We start from the raw sequence: 24976 nt of genomic DNA, 5'->3' as shown, positions 1-24976 counted from the left end.
TCTATGAAAAACCCACAGTGAATATCATTCTCAATGGAGAAAAACTGAGAGCTTTTCCTCTAAGATCAGGAACATGGCAGGGATGTCCATTATCACTACTGCTATTCAACACAGCGCTAGAAGTCCTACGCTCAGCAATCAGACAGCAAAAAGAAATTTAAAAGGCATCCAAATTGGCAAAAAAAAGGTCAAACTATCACTCTTTGCCGATGATATAATACTTTATGTGGAAAACCCAAAAAATTCCACTCCAAATCTGCTAGAACTTGTATAGGAATTCAGTAAAGTAGCAGGATATAAAATCAATGATCAATGCACAGAAATCAGTTGCATTCTGTACACTAATAGCAAGACAGGAGAAAGAGAAATTAAGGAGTCAATCCCATTTACAACTGCACCCAAAACCATAAGATACCTAGGAATAAATCTAACCAAAGAGGCAAAGAATCTGTAGTCAGAAAACTATAAAGTACTCATGAATGAAACTGAGGAAGACACAAAGAAATGGAAAAATGTTCCATGCTCATGGATTGGAAGAATAAATATTGTGAAAATGTCTATGCTACCTAAAGCAATCTACATGTTCAATGCAATCCTTATCAAAATGCCATCAATTTTCTTCAAAGCAGTGGAACAAATAATCCTAAAATTTATATGCGATTTATGTGAAAAGACATTGAATAGCCAGAGGAATGTTGAAAAAGAAAGCCAAAGTTGGTGGCATCACAATTCGAGACTACATGCTCTATTACAAAGCTGTCACCATCAAGACAGTATAGTACTAGCACAACAACAGACACATAGATCAATGGAAGAGTAATACAGAGCCCAAAAACAGACCTTCAACTCTATGGTCAACTAATCTTTGACAAAGCAGGAAAGAATGTCCAATGGAAAAAAGACAGTCTCTTCAACAAATGGTGTTGGGAAAATTGCAGAAGAATGAAACTGAGACCACTTCCTTACACCACGCACAAAAATAGACTCAAAATGGACGAAAGACCTCAATGTGAGACAGGAATCCATCAAAATCCTTTGGGGTAATAGCGGCAGCAACCTCTTCAACCTCAGCTACAATAACTTCTTCCTAGAAACATCATCAAAGTCAAGGGAAGAAAGGGCAAAAATGACCTATTGGGACTTCATCAAAATAAAAAGCTTTTGCATAGAAAAGGAAACCGTTAACAAAATCAAAAGACAACTGACAGAATGGGAGAAGATATTTGCAAACGACATATCAGATAAAGGCCTAGTATCCAAAATCTATAAAGAACTTATCAAACTCAATGCCCAAAGAACAAATAATCCAATCCAGAAATGGGCAGAAGGGGCATCTCAGTGACTCAGAGGGTTAATAAGACTCTGTCTTCAGCTCAGGTCATGATTCCAGGGTCCTGGGATCGAGGCTGCATTGGCCTCTCTGATCAGCAGGGAGCCTGCTTCCCTCTCTGTCTCTGCCTGCCTCTCTGCCTACTTGTGATCTCTGTCAAATAAATAAATAAAATCTTAAAAAAAAAATAAAACAAAGAAATGGGCAGAAGACATGAACAGACATTTCTGCAAAGAAGACATCCAAATGGCCAACAGACACATGAAAAATACTCCACATCACTCGGCATCAGGGAAGTACAAATCAAAACCACAGTGAGATATCACCTCATACCAGTCAGAATGGCTAAAATTAACAATGGCTAAAATTGCCAAGATGTTGGCAAGGGTGTGGAGAAAGTGGAACCCTCCTACACTGTTGGTGGGAATGCAAGCTGGTGCAGCCACTATGAAAAACAGCATGGAAGATCCTCAGAAAGTTGAAAATAGAGCTACCCTACAACCCCGCAATCACACTACTGGGTATTTACCCGGAAGATACAAATGTAGTGATCCGAAGGGGCATGTGCACCTGAATGTTTATAGCAGCAATGCCCACAATAGCCAAACTATGTAAAGAACCCAGACGTCCATCAACAGATGAATGGACCAAGAAGATGTGGTATATATATATACAATGGAATACTATGCAGCCATCAAAGAAAATGAAATCTTGCCATTTGTCACAACATGGATGGAACTAGAGCATATTACACTAAGCGAAATAAGTCAAACAGAGAAAGACAATTACCATGCAATATCCCTGATATGAGGAATTTGAGAGGCAAAGTGGGGGGCTTGGGGGTAGGAAAGGAAAAAATCTTAATCTCACAAAACAAACTGAGGGTTGCTGCGGAGTGGGGGCGTAGGGATAGTGTGATTGGGTGATGGACATTGGGGAGGGTATGTGCTATGGCAAATGTTACAAAATGTGTAAGCCTGACAATTCATAGACCTGTAACTCTGGGACACATAATACATTATATGTTCATCACAAAGGTTATTTATTTATTTATTTATTTAAGATTTTATTTATTTATTCGACAGAGAGAGATCACAAGCAGGCAAAGAGAGAGAAGGAAGCAGGCTCCCCGCTGAGCAGAGAGCCTGATGCAGGGCTCGATCCCAGGACCCTGAGATCATGACCTGAGCTGAAGGCAGTGGCTTAAACCACTGAGCTACCTAGGCACCCCAAAAGGTTTTTTTTTTTAATTAAAAAAATATATAAAAATAAATAAGAATTTTTCAATATAAAAAAGATAGAGTTCATTAAATTCATTGTTAATACAATGTAATAACTAATAAGTTAAAGAAAATAACAAAATATCAAAATGTTGGAATAAAAAAGTAGTACGTTTTAGTAATAAATGTTAGAATAAAAACAGTGAGATAGCCAATACAATCAATGAATCAATGATATATTTTGAAATAAACCTATATGGATTTTACATAAAAATATATTAAAAGGTGACAAGAATATACGCTAATCATATTTGTTGATTTATGCTTTCTAATATTATTTATAGAATAAATAATACTGTTTATCATTAATAGCCTCAATACTAATATTAATAAAAAGAAGAGTCATTTCATTTTATGTTGTATTAAAAGGAAAACCACAAACCCCAAATGGCTTCATTAGGTTATGGCCCCAAGTGAGTAAACCAAGATTTACTACCTAATAGCATCAATACCCCATTAAATGTCACCTTTATCCAGTCAACATGGGAATTTACTGATCAGCACTAACAAATTTATGCACAAATCCCTCTTATTTCCCATAGGAGGGTGACTTTTTCCTAAAAAAATGAATTCTTTACTAATAATTTCCTTCTCTCCACTCCTTTTCTACCTTTAAACACCTTTCTTTTTCTGTAGCCTTTTGGAGCTCTCTTCTACTTGCTAGATAGGATGCTACCTGATTCAACAATCAATTAACAAAGCCAATTAGATCTTTTCAAAATTTACTCAGTTGAATTTTTGTCATTTAACACACTGGTAGCAGCAGGCGGATCTGAAGTGAATTATGGAACATTTCAAGACAACGAGAAACACAGGCATTGTACTCTGCAAATCCTCTGAGTACACTGCCTACATTATCTTTGTTGCCATTTGCAGGGGCTGTGGGTAAATTCTCTTGGATCTGAGCTTTGCTTTTTTTGCATTCAAGCACCTGATCGAATTGGATTCCCTTGGAGGATAGGTTTGCTTGAGCTGGCAAAAGGTTTGCCTAGAGCCCAAATGAACTGGCATAATTGCCCATATCCAAGCCCCTCCCTTTTCAGACAATAGTTCCCCAGGCAGAAAACCCTTGGAAGTGCCAAATGAACTTTTGTGGTGTGTATAGGGTTCTTGTGCCAGGATGTAGTAATTTCTCTTGGTTACTACCAATACATTAAGGTATGCAAGCTCATTTGTCTTGCTTTGTGTGTATAAAGGCTATTGCTAACAGGGATCTCAAAGACCTACAAACTGCAAACACTGATGAGCCTGGGCTGAGCATGTAAAGGCTGTTAGAGTGCATGACACCTCAAGAAGACTCCCATGATAAAATAAGTTGGTCACAGAACAGGTTAAATTAACACTAGTCTACCCACCAAGCAAAAGAAAACTGTGCAACAAGGTACATTGTAAAATATGCACAATCCCCAACCCAGCAGCACATCTGTTTTAGGTCTTAGTTCGATACAAAAAATCCAAAGCCTTAGTGAATGGGATCCTTAAATTCCAAAGAGTCAAGTAGATGGTAACCTTGTGGCACATCTACTTATTTTATGTCTAAGAACTATAGCCTAGGAAGTTACAGATATCTAGGAGAAACAGTAAAATTTTACTAAGCTGGTCTTCTGCCCTAAGGAACTTGGATTGGTAACTGTCAGGTTGGGGGACCCCAAAATAAGGCCAGACAGATATGTGGGTTAACTCCATTTGCAGCCAGGTCCTACCAAATGATGCCAACCCTCAGGATAATTACAACTTAGAAATACTATGGCCATAATGGGGAGCATCCCAATTGTATAAGATCATTTAAGCATTTAAGAGTAACCCAATCCAGAAATGGGCAGAAGACATGAACAGACATTTCTGCAAAAAAGATATCCAAATGGCCAACAGACACATGAAAAATACTCCACATCACTCAGCATCAAGAAGTACGAATCAAAACCACAGTGAGATATCATCTCACACCAGTCAGAATGGCTAAAATTAACAAGTCAGGAAACGACAGATGTTGGCAAGGGTGTGGAGAAAGCGGAACCCTCCTACACTGTTGGTGGGAATGCAAGCTGGTGCAGCCACTGTGGAAAACAGCACGGAGGTTCCTCAAAAAGTTGAAAATAGAGCTACCCTACAACCCCGCAATCACACTAGTGGGTATTTACCCGGAAGATACAAATGTAGTGACCCGAAGGGGCATGTGCACCTGAATGTTTATAGCAATGCCCACAATAGCCAAACTATGTAAAGAACCTAGACGTCCATCAACAGATGAATGGATCAAGAAGATGTGGTATACATATATACAATGGAATACTCTGTAGCCATCAAAGGAAATGAAATTTTGCCATTTGCAACGACCTGGATCAAACTAGAGGGTATTATGCTGAGCGTCGTAAGTCAATCAGAGAAATCCAATTATCATATGATCTCTCTCATATGAAGAATTGACATGAAGAATTGATATGAAGAATCTCATATGAAGAAACTCTTCATATTAGAGAGATCATATGATAATCTCTCTGGAAGGGAGGGGGGTTTGGGGGATAGGGAAGGAAAAGTGAAACAAGATGGGATCGGGAGGGAAACAAATCATCAGAGACTCTTAATCTCAGGAAACAAACTAAGGGTTGCTGGGGGTGGTGAGGGAGGGATAGGGTGGCTGGGTTATGGACATAGGGGAGGGTATGTGCTATGATGAGTGCTATGAACTGTTTAAGACTGTTGATTCAGAGACCTATACCTCTGAAGCAAATAATACATTATATGTTAATTTAAAAAAATGAAAAAAATTTTAAAAAATCAAGTGAAAAAAAAAAAGAAGTAGTACTAAGAGGCATCTGGGTGGCTCAATTTGTTAAGCCTCCGCCTTCAGTTCATGTCATGATCCCGGAGTCCTGGGATAAGCCTCACATCGGGCTCCTTGCTCAGCCAGCGGGGAGTCTGTTTCTCCCTCTGCCCCTCCCTCAGCTTGTGTTTCCCCTCTCTCGCTTACTTGCTTTCAAACAAATAAAATCTTAAAAAAAAAAAAAAAAGGTAGCACTAAATTTACTTTACATTGTATTTTTAAAACTGTTGGCACATGGTGAAAAAAGTCCATTCTGCTTCTGCAAATGGACTTTTTACACCTCATTATCAGGCTTTAGCCATCCTGATATCTTTGTCACATGGCAGTAATCTGTTCTCGAATCAGAGAAATTAAAGTGGGTGAACAATGGCTGTAAATTAAATAAACAGGGTTATAGGAAAACCAAGACAGCCACATGGCTCCTTGGCAAGCCCGACTTACTGGTTTTTACGTTCCTTCACCCACCATAGTGAATTTAAGGTGACTCAAATTATAAAGAGACACTGGTGGGGAATCTTCTGTAATAATGCAACAAAAGTCTACCAACAATATCTGATTTGTCAGATCAGATAACTGGAAAAACTATTTTTGTTTCGAGAGGCCTCAGACTCCTCCTCTGGACTCTCTGAACACATGTAGTGTGACTTCATTCATCTGCCACTTAGTATGGGCTATCAGTTATGTTCTTATTATTGTATACATATTTTCTAGATGGATTGAAGCCTTTTTCTGTGGCTAGGCTGATGCCCTCATATTGGCAAAGAAACTAAATGAAAATGTGTTTCCCACTTGGGGATATAACTTTGTAAACTCGCCAGTGACTGAGGCACCTATTTCACTGGGCAAAACATATAAGCCTTAATGAAAACCTTATACACTTCTTGGAATCTATGAGTATATAACTGTTTGCTTATCCCTTGTCTAATGCTAGTAAGACAACCTACTATTAGTCTCTAATGTCTTATACTTAAGCCTGCCAATAACAGTTTTTAAAAAAACCTTTCTGGATCCCAATTGAAAGGAATGTGTTGGCTACAGTCTAGAGATCAGTGACTGGGTATTCTAGAAACAACCTAAGAGGAAGACAGCACGCAGTCCTATTGGAAGGGAACTTACCAAGTGCTTCTGACCACTAACAATGTTGTAAAACGAAAGGTACTGATCCTTGGATACACATCACACATCTATCTACCTGATACCTGGTCCTTTATAGATGCTGGACACCTCCAAAACAAACTGATGAGGAAGAGAAATAGCTGACATCAAGGAAGACTGCTTCTGCCCAAGAGGACAGATTAAGGCTTCATACTTTAACTAAACATGGTACCTTTTCTCCTTCTTTTCCTTTCCTTTATTCTGACTCTGGCCTAGAAAGATAACCTTAACTACATCTCCCCGGCCACTGCTAGGGGGGCAACAATTAGAATTTAGAGCATACTTTTATTTCAGGCTAAGAAAAAAGCAAACTGAAATCTTATTGTTGACTCTCCTGGATTTTCATCACGAGTTGGAAAGGACGTACCAGTGAACTGAGGACTCACTCCTTTTGGCAGGTCCCCACTACCCTGGTTAAGGATAAATGTAAAGGAGGTTATGATCAGGAACTTGTCTTTAATTTTTGAAATTACTGCAGAAACTGATGTTCAGGCAGTAGGCGCCAACAAAGATTCTTAGACCCTTTGGCTAAAAGAGTTCTGGATAATACTATAGCTCTTGATTATATTTTACCTGAGTGAGGAGGTGTGTTCTGGGGCCAACACCGTGTGCTATACATGGATTAACACTTCCGTGGAGGTTGAAACTCACTTACATAAAATCACCAAGCAAGTCATTTGGCTTAAAGAATGACTCCTTCAGAAGGGTCTTATTTCACTTGTTTGATTTTGATTGGTTTGGGTCTTGGGAACCAGGGCTTCAAAATACACTCAGAACAGTAGGAATTACCCTGTTTATAGTAATCATAATAATGTCCCTGGTGTGTTATATTCTCTCAGAAGTTTTAAACACATGTTTGTAGCCATGAACCACCAAACAAATGATCTCCCTAAGACTGAAATGGCAAAAGAACTACGAGAACGACCAATTTACAAATTGTGAATGTGTGAGTATCACAGAGGTCAAGTAAAAACATCATGAACTGTGAACACCACACAAAGGAACAGCAACTGTGAGAACTTCAGAGGAGTAGCTGAGAGTGGAACTAATGCCTTAAATTCTGGTCACATCTCAGCTAAGCTCAAGGTATGATCAAAGGGGCTAAGTGTTCAAAAGAAAACCACAGGCCCCAAAATGGCATCACTTAGCACAAAGTCCCAAGTCAATAAACAAAGACTTAATATCTAACCTAACTGCAGTTTCAAACCCCTTTAAAGGTCACTTTTAACCAGTCAACATAAAGGAGTTTCCTGGTCGGCACTAGGAAATTTATTGGTAGACCCCTTCTGATCCTCTTAGGAGGGAGACCTTGCCTAAAATAATGAATTCTTTATTAATAATTTTTTTCCATTCTTTTCCTGCCTTTTAAAACTTTTTTCTGTAGCCCTTTAGAGCTCCCTTCTACTTCTAGATGGTATGCTGTCTCATTAATCAATCAATTAATAAAGCCAATTAGATCTTTAAATTTTACTCAGTTGAATTTTTTAAAAAGATTTATTTATTTATTTATTTATTTATTTGACAGAGAGAGAGAGAGAGAGATCGCAAGTAGGCAGAGAGGCAGGCAGAGAGAGAGGGGGAAGCAGGCTCCCTGCTGAGCAGAGAGCCTGATGCGGGGCTCGATCCCAGGACCCTGGGATCGTGACCTGAGCCGAAGGCAGAGGCTTTAACCCACTGAGCCACCCAGGCGCCCCTCAGTTGAATTTTTAATAACATTTGAAACTTAAGACATGGAAGAAAAAGGCCTTGGAGTAGCAAAAATAAAGAATTATAAGCAGACACATAACAAAATAGTCTAAGATTTAAGTAAAGGGCCTAACTTTTCTCATTGATAACCTTGAGTAAATTAAAAAAGGTTAAATTAACCTTAGTATACAATGTTTAAAGACACAGAAACAGAAATCATATGGAAAAAATATTTTCCTTTCAAAATTGTTAGATTTTAAAAAAACTGGATGCTTAGCTGTCCTAAAAACTTTGACTCTCAAGAAACATTTCATTTCTAACAGGCTTAGATGCATAATATTTCACAACATGAAAATATCATCATCAAAATATATATTCTAGTTTACCATTCTAAATTAGCTTTAGAGGTTGAGAGGAGAATGAGATTAGAACTTGGAAAAAATAACAAAGATCGAATCATTCTCCTATAACTTTTTGGATCACTTATGAGTAAAATTAGGTAAAGGTTAAGAAAGATACATACTTCATACCAGTGTAATGTACAAGAACAGGACACTAAAAATCTATAAAAACATTTCTTAAACTTTTTAAAAGCAACATAAGCCATTTCAAATAAAACATCACAGAGAAACCCAACATTTGTAAAAGAACCTAGATGTCCATCAACAGATGAATGGATAAAGAAGATATGGGGTGTGTGTGTGTGTGTGTGTTTGTGTATAAAATGGAATGCTATGCACCCATTAAAAATTGAAATCTTGCCATTTGCAATGACATGGATGGAACTAGAGCATATTACACTATGTGAAATAAGTTAATCAAAGAAAGACAATTATCATATGATCTCTCTAATATGAGGCATTTGAGAGGCAGGGCAAGAGGTTCTGGGGGTAGGGAGGGAAAAAACGAAACAAGATGGAACCAGGGAGGGAGACAAACCATAAGAGACTTTTAATCTCAGGAAACAAATAGAGTTGTTGCGGGGTGGCGGGGAGGGATAGGGTGGCTGGGTTATGGACATTGGGGAGAGCATGTGCTAAGATGTGTGCTATGAATTGTTTAAGACTGATGATTCACAGACCTGTCTCCCTGAAGCAAATAATACATTGTATGTTAATTTTAAAAGAGAGAAAGAGAAAAAAAAAAAGAAACAACTGGTGATGGGGCACCTGGGTGGCTCAGTGGGGTAAGCCACTGCCTTAGGCTCAGGTCATGGTCTCGGGATCCTGGGATTGAGCCCCACATCGGGCTCTCAGCTCAGCAGGGAGCCTGCTTCCCCCTCTCTCTCTGCCTGCTTATGGTCTCCTCTCTCTCTGTCAAATAAATAAATAAAATCTTAAAAAAAAAAAAAAGACCAAAATTGGTGAGGTAGGAATGTTTGTAACATCCACCTTATAATATACTTGGAAATGTTAATGTATAATAAAGTTGCCTTAAGGTTCAGTAATAGAAGCAGAGCCTTTCAAATGCATTTGTGGACTGTAAATATTAAATTCCAGAAAGATATTTTGTATCTGATTGTATCTGGATAGGGTTTAACTTCCCAGTGCAGACACCTCTGCTTTTCAGTTTGGATTTTTTCCAATATTATTGAGAGAACATTGTAATAACCCAGCTGTATGAAATAGCAGGAGCCCTCAACAAAATTACATCAGCTTCCAAAGAAATCAGGGTAAACTTCTTTAAAATTGAAAAATGCAATCAACTGCATTTGTACTTTGCTAGTATTCTAGGTAAAAAAAAAAATTCACACTAAAAGATAACTTAAAGGAAAGCAAAAAGAGTGTACCTAAATTTTTTTTAATAAAGTGTATTAGAAGATCCCCTAATTCCATCTTTTCTCCTTTACCCGTGTGCCTAGAATAAGTGAAGGTGGATAACAGGCTGTGGACCTGATTTAAAGTACTGGTGCCTGGCAGACAAGATATCCCTCTTGTCCAGATAAAGAGATGTTACTTAGATGCGTTCCAATGGTTTCACGTCAATGACAACAGAAACATTAATAAGAGAAAAGAAGTTCTCTCTCTCTCTCTCATTCATTCACTCATTCATCCATTCATTCATAAAGAATTAACAGGAAATGTATTCCCCAGATACTATTAGATAGATATGGCTTGAGTCCTAGGAGTTCCCATCTGTGGGAGAGAAGCAGATGAGTACAGAATATAATTTAAACTATAGTAGAAATGCAAGCTCAGAGGAACTAAGAGGCAACAAGGATGGTGATCTAGAGTAAGAGGTATCTGAAGACTATTTTGAATGGTGATTTTGTTGATGGACTTGGGAAAGAATGGGATACAGAAGGAAAGGCACTCATCACAAAAAGAACAATGTAATACAGATATCACAGCATAAAAAGATAAAAGACCAAAAAGGAAAATCAATGAGAAAACATTGGTAAGTTAGTCTTAAAATTACAAACTTATGCTCTATGAAAGACACCTTTAAGAATATAAAAAGACGGGGCGCCTGGGTGGCTCAGTGGTTTAAGCCGCTGCCTTCGGCTCAGGTCATGATCTCGGGGTCCTGGGATCGAGTCCCACATCGGGCTCTCTGCTCGGCGGGGAGCCTGCTTCTCTCTCTCTCTCTGCCAGCCCCTCTACCTACCTGTAATCTCTCTCTGTCAAATAAATAAATAAAATCTTTAAAAAAAAAAAAGAATATAAAAAGACAAGCCACAAACTGGGAGAAAATACATGCAAAACATGTAACTGATAAAGAACTTGGAGCTAAAAGAGACAAGGAACTCTTAAATCTTAATAACAAAAAAAGAAACAATCCACCTTTAAAAAATGAGGAAAAGAACTGAACAGAGACCACACCAAAAATATATAGAGAGATGGCATATAAATATACAAATGGATGCTCAACATCATGTCATTAGAGAATTGTAAATTAACATAAAAAGGAGACACTAGGGACGCCTGGGTGGCTCAGCTGGTTGAGCCACTGCCTTCGGCTCAGGTCATGATCCCGGCATCCTGGGATCGAGTCCCACATCGGGCTCCTTGCTCAGTGGGAGCCTGCTTTTCCATCTGCCTCTGCCTGCCACTCTGTCTGCCTGTGCTCACTCTGACAAATAAAGAAATAAAATCTTAAAAAAAAAAAAATGGAGATACTACTGGACAGAGTAGAATGACTAAAATTAAAAAAAAATTAATTTGACAATACCAACTATTAGTAATGTTACTGAGGAAGAGTATTCATTTATTGGTAGTAGAAATACAAAACGGTATAGCCACTTTAGAAGACAGTTTGACAGCCTCTGACAAAAGTGAATGCAGTCTTATCATATATTATGGGTTTAATTGTGTCCTCCCAAAAAGATATACTTAAGTCTTAACATCCCAGTACTTCAGTATGTAACCTTATTTGGATATAGGGTCATTGCGCATGCAGTTCATTAAGATGATATGTCATATTGGTGCAGGGTAAGCCCTTAATCCAATCTGACTGGTATTCCTATAAAAGAAGAAGAGACATAAACAAACAGAACAGCCTGTGAAGATGGGGGTGGCAATTAAGTGATGCATCTATAAACCCTGAAACACCAAAGATTGCTGGCCATCACCTGAAGCTAGAAGAAAGGCATCACACGTATTCTACCTCAGAGCCCTTAGAAGGAACCAAACCTCCTGACACACTGAGTTCAGATTTCTAGCCTCCAGAATTGTGAGAGGATTAAATTTCTGTTCCTTTAAGCCACAGAGCTTTTGAAACTTCCTTAAGGCAGTTCTAGGAGCCTAACCAAATATACAATCCAGCAACTGCCGTTCTAGATAATTACCCAACTGATTTAAAAACTTACCCCCAAAAAACTTACATGTCAACAGTAACAGTAGCCTTAATAATTGTCAAAGACTGGAAGCAACTATGCTATCACTTTATCTTAGTGACTGGAAAAACAAACTGTGCACATCCATAAAATGGATTATTCAGTCATAAAAAGGAAAAGTTTCCAAGCCACAAAAGGACACAGATGAATCTTAAAAGCATACGGCTAACTGAAGAAACCCAGTCTGAAAAATCAGTGAACTATGTCCTTCCAATTACATGACATTCTAAAAAAGGCAAAATAATAGTCATTAAACACATGAGTGGTTATCTGGGGGTATTGGCTTGGGAAGAATTAAATAAGTGAAAGGGAATTGTTTAAGGCAGTAAAATTATTCTGTATGATACTGTAATAGTGAATACAAGACATCAAACATTTATGAAAAGCCATAGAACTTTACATTACAGAGAGTAAACTTTAATGTCCACAAAGAATTTTTTAAAAAGTTAGATAGGGGATCCCATGATGGAATGCAGAATGTGATAAAAGAATTTAAATATATCATTAAATATGAAACACTCTCACTGAAGGAAGTAGAGGAATAAGATGGTGAGCTAAGTAATTTTAGAATTGAGTGGAATCTGTAAGAATAATGGCAAAAGGAACTGTACATAAGCACTGAAATCACCATACATGTATACTGGAATTGAACAATTAAGTAAATGCATGACAGATGGTGGAAGCCAGGATTCTTACTGTCAGAATGGGAGGTTATAGATAAGCAAGGGGAAGAGGCTACAATTAACTACGTGGTAATAATTAGAGTTGGAGACATAAGTTACATATAAAAATATTTGTAAGTATCTGTAAGTATGTGTGTATACAGACACACACATTTTTCCTTGCTCTATCAGCTGAAAGGATCTAGAAGAAATGACAACCCCGCAGATACAAATACACACCTAATTTGTAGATTCTGGTTCTAATACCATTCTCAAATAAAGAGAAGCCAGGATTTCTTAGAGAACTGGCTGATTCTAGGACCAGGGCAAGAAATATAGAAGGCAAGCCTGGATCATCCCATAGTACTAAGAAGTAAGAAAGTGCTCAAAATATAAATGAAAATCCTTCAAAAAAACCAACGCAGACAAACATAACAGTTACAATGAAGGGGGGTTTGTCAAAAGGACACTGGAGTGAATTGAAAGAGCTCCCCTGGCCTAAGCTAGAACAATTTGAGCAACAACAACAACAACTACAACAAAAAGGAGCAATGGATAATAATCCAAAACATAAAAATAAATATCCAGGAGTCCATACAATATAAACAAATAATAAAGTGAATGCATGAATGAATGAATTCCAAATAATTTATGGATTTACTCTGCTTTTAAGGAAATGGAGTATAACTCCGTTACTTTCTTTCAAATAAAATACAGTATGGAAAGAAAGGAAAAAATAGTAACTTTACACTGAAGAAATCTGACAAACACTGTATCAAGACATGTGAATTACACCTATGGCAATAAGTCACATTGATAAGTAAGTCTTGATCTGGCATAATGACAAAAGCACTTTACCCCTGTGACCTTCCTCCCCAAAATGCATTATCCTAATGTGATCATAAGAAAAACAGCAGACAAATACCAATTAAAGGTCATTACATAAAATACTAAACCTTTAGTTCTAAAACTATAAAGGTTTTCCAAAACAAGGAAAGTCTGAGAAACTCTCACAACCCCCAGATGCCTCCATAGACATGACTACTAAATGCAATGGGTATCTGGATGGGATCTCGAACAGAAAAAAACATTAGCAAAAAACTGAGCAAACCTAAATAGAGTATGATCTTTAGTTAATCTTAACACATGAATATTGTTTCATTAATTAAGATACATATGCTATATTAATCTATGATAATAATAGGGGACTGGGTACTCAAGAACTCTATACTATATAATAAAGCTACAAATATAAAACCTAAATAATTCTAAAAATCTAAAATAAAGATTATTTTTTAAAGAGGATATTAAAAATAAGGCTAGCCTTAGAAATAAGGAAAGGAAGTAAACAGGCAAATGATACTGATTTAAAGGAATACAGATACTCTCACCAGCACAAAATTTTTATGCCATTACCCTTATTCTAACAGTCAGCTTCATTCATTTGAGTACCGTGTCCTACAGATTATTCTGTCCTAATGACTCTCATTACTAAATATAGAAAGTCTGGCACCTGGAGACTTCATGTAGAATAGTAATTGATAAAAGAGACTTGGGAGTTGGATTACTTCAGGTCAAATATTTCCGTTCCTAGCACATACTCTCTGTACATTCTTGGACAATTTGCTTAACCTCTCTGTACCTCAGCTATCTTATTTATAAAATGAGAATAATAATAATAATAAATAATAATAATAATATTACCATCTCATAGGAATTGTTGTGAGGATGAAGTAAATTAATACATGAAAAGCATTACAACAGAACCTGGCACACAGGTGTTACATATTAACTATTTAACTAGCTCAACCACTCAACAAAATGGTTCTATAGACACAGGAGGGTTATAAATCCAAAACTGTGAAGAGCTCAAGGAGCGAGTGTAATTCAGCTTGGGCCTGGTAAAGGAAATCTAAGATCTGTAGATACCAATGGAATAAAAATTGCTATCTCAGCTCACTTTGTCAAATGTGGGTAGGCTTATAAAAGAGAAAAGCTAAAATTCTTCATGTCTATTTTAATTTCTTAGTCCTCAAATCTATAAAGTTAATATTGGCAGAGTCTATATCTCAGTACCAATTTTAAGATCTTCTGAGCAAAAATAACCTTCAAAAAGAGTCCTTCTCTTTCCACACACCTACACATTTCTGCCTGCAGAGAAACTGACAACAGTTTTCAAACTTGACTTTTGCCTATAGAAATACTTCTACCAACATGGAACAAGTCCCACAGCCTCTCCCCTCCAAAGTGCTCTTCCAGAGAAGCACCTTGACCAAAAGAAAAGCATTGATAATGATAACTATAGGGCCTTTGTTCCAAATATTTACCTATTAATGTGTTCCAAAATAGCCACAAAGGGAAACCAAGTAGGTCAGCTTAACAAATGGTTTCCTTTTCTTTTGAAAAAGGAAGGAAGCAATGCTTTATTAGGTATACCTCCCACCCCCCCAACCCCACTCCACCACAAATGTTTTCTCAAGTAACAGGAAGGAGGAAACCTTAAAAAGAGAGAGAGAGAGAGAGTGTGTGTGTGTGTGTGTGTGTGTGTGTTAGGGAGGGGGACTAAAATAGAGTACTAACAAAAAAATGTTATGTAAGATGAAAGTAGGAATTTTCTGGCTTTGATAATAGATACTGTAGACAAGTGAAGACAGAATCCACGTACTGAAACTTTTGTCCATTATGACATAACATTAGGCCATTATGTAAATCCAGGATGTTAATCCCATCTGAAGTAAAAATGAACATTGTCAAATTTTCTAAATACTATACTTCTACAGAAAACAATAGTTTTTTTTTTAAAGATTTTATTTATTTTTTTGACACACACAGAGAGAAAGAGAGAGACAGCACAAGCAGGAGGAGGAGCAGAGGGAGCAGCAGGCTCCCCACTAAGCAGGGATTCCAATGCGGACCAGCGCTGAAGGCAAACACTTAACCAACTGAGCCATACAGATGCCCTGAGAACAATAGTTTTTAAATACTTGACAAATAAGTTAGGAAATGTGTGGTTTTAATATTTTCCTTCAAGGATATCTTATTAAAATACCTGGTTTGTGTTAATGTGAAACTATTTTTCACATTTACAATTACTTTTTAAAGTAGGTTCCATGCCCAGTGTAGAGCCCAATGAAGAGCTTGAACTCACAACCTGGATAGCAAGACCCCAGCCAAAAGAAGAGTTGGACCCTTAACTGACTGAGCTACCAGGTGCCCTGCATTTACAACTTTTTTTTTTTTAAAGATTTATTTATTTATTTGACAGACAGAAATCAGAAGGAGGCAGAGAGGCAGGCAGAGAGAGATGAGGAAGCAGGCTCCCCGCTGAGCAGAGAGCCAGATGTGGAGCTCGATCCCAGGATCCTGGGATCATGACCAGAGCCGAAGGCAGAGGCTTTAACCCACTGAGCCACCCAGGTGCCCCCATTTACAACTTTTTAATGAATAAACACTTGAAATAATTTTCAACTGAAGAACAAGGACAAAGTGGTTTACAAGTAATTATTAAAAAGCAAGATAACAGTGCAACAGCCTGACTATAGACTGTGGTCTGAATCCAGTATTTACGCAACACAAATTCATAAGAGTTTCTGTATATTCATTACACAGTTCTTGAAACAACATTTAATTCATTAAACCAAGATGGGGGAGAAGGGTGAATAGGAAGTATTTCAAAACAGTTTGTAAAGTTAATTTTATTAACTTTGGTGTTCTCTGAAATTTAATTTTACAACTGAAACACACAATGATCACATAATTAAAATTAAACAAATTTAAATCATTCCAATTTAAAGTTAATAATTACCTTAAATACTATAGATAGATTATATAAGTTCACAGGGAACGAATACATCACAAGAAAGATAATAGTGGAAAATACTGGAAGGGGGAGTAATGCCACTTGAAGGAAACCATTTGTTTCTAAAGCTAGGGAAGAAAAATCACAGTAGACAGCTAAATTACACAATATTCCAAGTGGGTATTCAAGCATTTTAAAAAAGGAGGTTTGATAACAGAGATGTAAAATTGCCCTTCTAAGGCTTTCAGCTATTTGATAAGTCAAATATTCATCATACCAAAACACACTTTTTAATTTAAAAATCAGAAAAAGGTGGTTGACCTCTAGATTATAAACTGCATTTCCTTCTCTGACTTGACTACCACCACTTTGTGATAAGAACAAGAAAAGAAGAACAGTATTAAGAAACCGAATAAAGGTCAAAACCAGAGTTCATATAATTTACATATATACAAGTTTTTTCTACTTCAACACTTTTAATTTACTTTCATTCACATTAGTTTAGTAAGATTCCATAAAAATGACATTTCATGTCTACTGCTAACAGAGGATATTAGAGGTTGTGAGCTATGATCTTGCATTTGTGTATCACACCATTGAGGATTCTTTTTTCATAATTAACATCATTGATAGGATTTAACATAATAACCCTGTAAAGTCAAGTAGGTGCAAAAGACTGAGTCTTTAAAATGTGGGTGAAAAGAGAGGAGTAATTATGATGGACACAAAGTGGAGGGTTTTTTTTTTTAAGTGCTGAGGAGATATTAAATAGTTCTTTTAAATCTATTAAATCAAGAAATAAGAATGTTGTTGTAAGAATGGTGTTAAAATCACTCAACATGTGACAAGTGCTGTGAAACTTTAAATAGTAAGAGATGAGGAAAAGCAGTTGGTATAATGAAAAACTTACTGTCTAAAAGCTTCATCACGAGGTCCATACAATCCTTAGTCTAATGTTAATTGAGGAGAAGCAGGAGTTGGTTGAAGAAAAGTTAAGGAGACTTAAGGGGTCAATCAAATGTTTATTTTAATCCATGGACACTTCCATAGATTTAAGGCCCATTCACATGTGTCTATGATGTCTCCATAACATCAAAGTGAAGAACAAGGTAGGAATGATGTAACACAGCTGTTAAGATTTTCTTTCTCAATCACTTGTAGAGAGATTATCAGATGGCTGTTAGCTGACACAGTATCATCTCTATAGACATAAAATTGATTTGTTCAAAAACTGATATAGAGGCACCTGGCTGGCTCAGTTGAGTGTTAGACTCTGGTTTTGGCTCAGGTGCTGATCTCAGGGTTGTGGAATCAAGCCCCATGTTGGGCTCTGTGCTCAGCACAGAGTTGGCTTCAGATTCCCTCTCCTTCTCTCTCTCCCTCCCCCACTGCTCCTCCCCCTGCTCACTTATACACACTCTGTCTCTAGAATAAACAAATAAATAAAACCTTTAAATGGACTACCATAAAAAAACTGATATAAATACACACATGCATCATATATGTATCACAGATATATTTTATACATATTAAACAAAATGGTTATGCCTAGTTTTGAGGTTTTGAAGTTTACATTCCTATTTGTGAAAAACGATCAGGGACAAAAAACGTGAACCTCTTTCAGTCATTTTGGACTAACAAGTTTATTAATTTATGAAGAGGCTTTTGGAATTCATCCTGTTCCAAAACAGAAATTGCTTTTGTTTCCCAAATGTCTATGTTCTGTCCCTTCAATTACATTGTTGAAGTCCTTCATAGGCAATGACTATGTTTCTAACTCCTAACATCAAATCTAAACAAATGCCTGTAGAATAAAGATTTCAAACTAAAAACTTTAGTAATTATAAATCAGCATAAACCAAGTAACCCCGTATTAACTTTTCTGCACACCATTCTTGTTCATGTTACACTGTAATTCATTTTTTCCCTAAAGAAGAGACTGTGGAGATAAGCCACTGGTGAGTCTTTATGTAATTAAAGCTAAGACAGTCAATCAAGAGAATCTCTTTGGTTCCACTTTTATTTTTTAAAAAAATTCAGTATGTGGGGTGCCTGGGTGGCTCAGTTGTTAAGCAGCTGCCATGGGCTCAGGTCATGATCCCAGGGTCCTGGGATCAAGCCCTGCATCAGGCTCCCTGCTCGGTGAGAAGCCTGCTTCTCCCTCTCCCACCCCCCTGCTTGTGTTCCCTCTCTTGCTGTGTCTCTGTCAAATAAATAAAATCGTTTTAAAAAAAAAAAAATTCAGTATGCTTCGTCATTTCTAGTTTTTAAACGTTTGCTGTTACTTTTAAAGGCATCACATTTCTCAGCAACACATTTCTCAAACTGAATAAAAATCTGAACTTATTGATTCACCTTACTGAGAATGTATGTAAAGAGTATCATGGTTTATATAACAAGAATATCCATTTCAGCAAGAAAACAATATTATATATAAGTACATGGTACTTAAATGCATCAAACTATTTTGTTTAGTGATAATAAAATAGTACTTTAATATTATGTTTCACACTCATATGGAACAATTAACAATAACTTCTAGAGCAATTTTTTAAAAATTCAACTTTTAAGCAAGCAGTACTATGACCAAAAGAAAGAGTTCAGTTTCATCTGAGGCTGAATTTTAAAGCACATTCATGCTTTCTCTGCCAACAACATAAAATTTTGTATCACTAATGTTAATAATAATATGTTTCAAGTACACACCTGCGTGTGCATAATATGTGCATGCACAAACACAGACACGTTCATTCTCATTCTCTTTGTCCCCTCTCTTTCTCTCTCCGTATATAGACATACAGTCATATGGAATGACAAAGAATACTTGCTAAATAGCAGACACTAAAAATTGGTTGTGGAATTTTATAAAAGACATAAAAATCGTGAAAACACTTACTTCATCAGCCACCATACACCTGGAAAAAATAAAAATAAAACCAAGTTAATATTTTAATGATCAAAGTCAATCACTTTAAAAATTCTAAGTAGCTTGCCAGAAAACAGTTTACAAATGTTAAAGCAGTAATCCAGAGAGAGGTGTCTACAAATGTGCTTGAGAACATGGGCCAGAGATGATTTTATAAGACTCTCCATCTTCCAGTGGTAGGCACATGGGTATGCAGGAGGGTTAGAATTTCAGAAATGTTCCCCACATCCACCATAGTCAGAATAACCATTCAAAAATGAGGGCAAAATGGCAAATGACTTACCAATGACTTCCCTCCTTACTAATGAATCTTAAAATTGGCCTTTAGAGATTAGAAGAATACTATATTAAAGCACAAGAAAATAAATCTTAGCCACATATTAGCATGTTATATCTACAATTTTCTACACTGCATTATATATGCTGAGCCTACTTTCAAGATGAATTTTGGTTTCTATTATTTGGCTAAATTTTCTTTTCTCTACTCTTTCTTATTCACCTATAGAAGTAAATTCTATCCACTGAAAACTGAAGATAGGCGTCATAAACTGAAAATCCAAAGAGCAAAAAGAAAGAATAGCAGGTGTGGTCAGGATCACGAGCAGTCCCTTCCCTTTCCCTATGCTCATAAGTTTTTTTTCTTAAATTCCACATATGAGTGAAATCATAAGGTATTTGCCCTTCTCTGACTGACTTATTTCATTTAGCATAATACATTCTAATTCCATCCCTGTCATTGCAAATGGTAAGATTTCATTCTTTTTGACGGCTGAGCAATATATACACCACATTTTCTTCATCCATTCATCTGTCAATAGACATCTGGGCTCTTTCCAGACTTTGGCTATTGCAAGCATTGTTGCTAAAAAGACTGTGGTGCATGTACCCCCATTGAATCACTATGTTTGTATCCCTTAGAAAAATACCTAGTAGTGCAATTGCAGGGTCATAGAGTAGTTCTCCTTCTTAACTTTTGGAGGACCCTGCATGCTGTTTTCCAGAGTGGATGCTCCAGTTTGCATTCCTACCAACAGTGTAAGGAGGATCCTCTTTCTCCACATCCTCGCCAACATCTGTTGTTTCCTGAGTTATTCATTTTAGCCATTCTAACCAGTGTGAAGCAGTATCTCATTGTGGTTTTGATTTCTATTTCCCCGATGCCAAATGATGTTGAGTATTTTTTTCATGTGTCTGTTGGCCATTTGCATGTCTTCTTTGGAGAAATGTCTATTCATGTGAGCAAGGCACAAATTTATTAAATATTTTATTTATTTATTTGACAGACAGATCACAAGTATGCAGAGAGGCAGGGTGGGTGGTGGGGGAAGCAGGCTCCCTGCTGAGCAGAGAGCCCGATGTGGGGCTCAGTCCCAGGACCCAGAGATCACGACCTGAGCCTTAACCCAGTGATCCACCCAGGCGACCCCAATACACAAATTTAATGAGGAAGGGAATTGTTAGAAAATATGAAAGAAGAGTATTCTTAAACAAAGTGATCCATTAGAGCAAGGGCCCTGAGATAAGGAACAAGTAGTTAAGAAGGAACAAGGAAGCTTAATGAGACTAACATGCACTAAGTCAGGAAAATGGTAGAAAATAAGGTTGGAAGGCAGCTGGGAGAGCCTTATGGCATGGAAAGCCTTGTAAGCAACTGCACAGAGTTTGGATTTTCTTAGAATCCTTTGGAGGGAAACAACATTTTACCTTTCAAAAAAAGATTACTCTGATTCATAGGGGATAAACTGTAGAGGGCAAGAGCAGAAGCAGGAAGAATACTGAGGAGGCACCTGCAGTAGACTAAGAGGAAAACAATGATGTACAGATGAGTGGTACAGGTGGAGATGTAAGAAGTGATCAATTTAGGTACATTTTGAAAGAAAAGCCAATAGGATTTGTGAATTAATTGGAATGTGGATGTAAAAATAAAAGACAGAAGTCAAGAATGAGCCTGGTGGTGGGTATTATGGAGGACACGTATTGCAGGGAGCACTAGGTGTGGTGCATAAACAATGAATTCTGGAACACTGAAAGTAAATAAAATAAAATAAAATGAAAAAAAAAAAAAGAATGAATCTTAAGATACTGGCTTATGCAATTAACCATAAAAAATGGCAGAGATGCCATTTACTGAGATAAGAAAGACTTAGGAGAAGTAAGTTTGGTGATGACAATCAAGCATTGAACATACAACCTTTGCTGGATACAAATGGATACAAAGTTTGTATCCATTAGATTACCAAGATGAACTGTTGAGTAGACAACAGGATATGTACATCAAAGGAATGGTAAGGACTGGAGATATAATAAAGTTGAAAGTTATCAGAATCTAAATGGCACAGGAATGAGTGAGGGTTGAAAGTATTCTGAAACATGACAACTTGACTGTGGCTTTTTCCTTTCTATGCCAACTCCCAAGTTCTTGAACTTTCTAATGATAAGCAGCTGCTGAGACCTGCACACTATTATATATCTTAAGGCTCTAGTGAGGTAACATCAGAGCAAACTGGTGTACAGTTACATTGTCCCATGAGTGGCTAACTTACTGAAAAGTATCATCACTGTAATAACTTGGCTTCCAGGTATCTGAAGACCCCCATAGTAAAATTACCTCTAATCTCTTGGAATATGCTGTATTTTCCTATCATAAAACAGATGAGTATTCCTTACTTTAGAATGAGAATAGTTCAAGTAGATTAGAGAGCATTATACTTCCTTTAGGGATCTCTAGTGGGCTAACTGTCCTTACACTTCAGGCGCTGTACCTATTATGAATTCTAGGATTCCTGCAGTTAAGAACAGTTCAACAACCAGACATGATTTTCAGTGAGCCATCATAAAAAAAAACAAAGGACCATGTAAGAGGCTCCAACATATGAAAGAACAAAGTAAGACTGAATAATCAGAACATGTACCTATTGAAAAAGGAAGTGCTAGAAAAGAAAAGACTTGCACTAAAATTGTTAGAGCATTTACATAATTTTTAATACAACACACATACACACTGAAGCTTAAAACCATGATTTTCAAGCTATTAAAATAAGTACATGAATTTTTAAAAAAGATCATTATTGACACCTAATTAAGTAGATAGGAAGATGAAAGAATGAAGTAGATGGGAAGAAGTGCAAGGGTTATCTCAAAACACAGAGCACAGACTTAAGTAAATGATAGTAGTAACAGAAAAGAAAAATTACTTGGATAGACCCAAAAAATTAATATGTGAAAAATATGTATTCAAATAGAGAAAAGACACTATGTGAAAGAGGGAACAATTAAGTAAGTAATAAAAGAAAAGTTCTCCAGGCTGAAAAAATATCTAATTGGAAAGGGTAACTAAGTTTCAGGTTGGAAAAGAAAAGGCAAATATCTACTCATATCCTTATAAAATTATTGATTGAAGAATAAGAAAAAACCTTGCAAATGTTCAGACAGAAAGAACAACTATCCATAAATGGAAAAACCAAGATGGCATTCTTATCATCATCAACACTGGAAGCTAAAAAACCATGAAGGAGGATCTGGACTACCTGAAAAGAAAGCAGAACTCATGAATCTTTTATCTAGCCAAGATTCCCATTATTTGTAAGCAACGGCAAAAAGATATTTGAGACCAACCAATATCTCCAAGATTATAAAACACAAGTAAACCAGAGGAGGAAAAATGCTTACAAAAATAACCAAACAAAAAACACACCTTAACACAGATTCAAAACAGGAGAAGATAACAAGGAAATCTTGTCAACAATGAAGGTTCATGTCTATGAATATAATGGGTGTTGTATATTCAACCTAAGGACTCTAGAAGCAAAAGAGACATACTCTGAAAATCTGTAAGTGAAAAATTAAAGAGAGGTAATAAAGGAGAGGGGGTACTAACACTATTCCAGAGCAGAACACCAAACATAATTTTTCAAGTCAGGAGACTAATTGAAATTACCTAAGAAGTAAGAGTATAGGGAGAAGAGAAGAGAGCTATGGCTGACCCCTGCAGGACTCCCACAAATAGGGGTACAAAGTGGAGAAGGACCCAGCAAAAAGGACTGAGAAGGAGTGCCCAATAATATAAAAAGATATAAGAGGAATGTGATGCCCTAGAAGCCAAATAAAGACATTCTTTTGAGAAGGGGAGAATGAACAACTATAGTAAAGGCTTCTTAAAAAAATCTAGTAAAATGAGGTCTGAGAATTGACCCTTTGACTTGGGAAGAGATCATTCATAACTCTATAAAAGCAAGGCTGATAAAATGGTAGGAGACAAAAGCCTCCTGTGAGTGGGTTCAAGAGAGAATGGGAAGATAGAAAAGGGAAACAGTAAATAGAGATTACTGGTGCAAGGAATTATCCTGTAAAAGGAAGCAGAGAAACATGGTAGTAGTTGACAGGAAAACTAGGGTCCAGAGAAGACTTTTTTTTAAAAACACAGAATAGTAAAAATAGCCCAGGTTAAGTATCTTATTGATCCTATGAGTGAAATATCTAGTAGGCAGATAGAAGTGTGGACCAGGAACTAAGGAATCAAGTGAAGACAATAACTAAAAATGAGAAAGGAGCTATGCATGCAGATGATCATTGAGAATGAGGTTCTCATGTGTAAATTGTAAAAAGATAGTAATTTTTCATGGCTAGTACCTTGGGAAACAACCTCATTTAGAAAAAAAAGGAAAGGAAAAAAAGTTGAAAGAGAACAGGATTAGGGTTTAAGAAGCCGTGGGGAGGGGTGCCTGGGTGGCTCAGTGGGTTAAAGCCTCTGCCTTTGGCTCAGATCATGATCTCAGGGTCCTGAGATCGAGCCCTGCACTGGGCACTCTGCTCAGCAGGGAGCCTGCTTCTCCCTCTCTCTCTTCCTGCCTGCCTCACTGCCTACTTGTGATCTATCTCTGTCAAATAAATAAATAAATAAAAATTTTAAAAAAAGAAGCCATGGAGAAATACATTAACAGAGAAAATGGGTTAAGTGTCCAAATGCCACAAGGATATTGCAAAGGATGAGGGCTAAAAGGCCATCATAAAAGTTACCAGGAGCTTGCTTGTAAGCGTTATTGCAAAAGTGGTTAAGAAGATGGTGGGCAGCAAAAAATGGAGTCAACATATAAAGAGTAATTAAAAAGAAATTTTGGTAGCCAAAAAAAAAAAAAAGTTAAAAATAGAGCAATAGCATAGAACATGTTGGAAACGTTAAGAGTGGGCAAGAGGTCGAAACTTTGAAAGAAAACAAGGAAGCCGACTGATGAAGGCCTAACTGTGTTACCATAATTTAAAAAGGGAAAATATGGCCAATACAATTTCTCACTTCAGAGAAATTTTACACCACATTTGATTGAAACTAAATTTTACTTTGTAATCAAAAAACTATAGCCATAACCGTAATAATCCACAGAAATAAAAATAGCTTTTTCTTTCATTGGGAAATGGTAAGAACAACATGAATTACATGTACTTTAACCTATAGCTAAAAAGAAAACTTCCTTCTTTAAAGGAG

The 24976-nt window shown here is 36.9% G+C and overlaps 1 protein-coding gene across 1 annotated transcript in view; it reads right to left on the bottom strand.

Annotated features, from left to right (window-relative positions):
* ZRANB3 (zinc finger RANBP2-type containing 3) overlaps positions 1-24976 on the bottom strand; it is a 334039-nt gene that overhangs the window by 187119 nt on the left and 121944 nt on the right. The window contains exon 3 of the mRNA XM_059394390.1: positions 19468-19486. Coding sequence (XP_059250373.1) covers positions 19468-19486 — 19 coding nt within the window. The remainder of the gene's footprint in view (positions 1-19467; positions 19487-24976) is intronic.

Source organism: Mustela nigripes, chromosome 3, assembly GCF_022355385.1.
Source record: "Mustela nigripes isolate SB6536 chromosome 3, MUSNIG.SB6536, whole genome shotgun sequence".
NCBI classification, from domain to species: Eukaryota; Metazoa; Chordata; class Mammalia; order Carnivora; family Mustelidae; genus Mustela; species Mustela nigripes.
The sequence above is the reverse complement of the archived record's forward strand: the minus strand, read 5'-3'. Positions and strand labels throughout refer to the sequence as shown.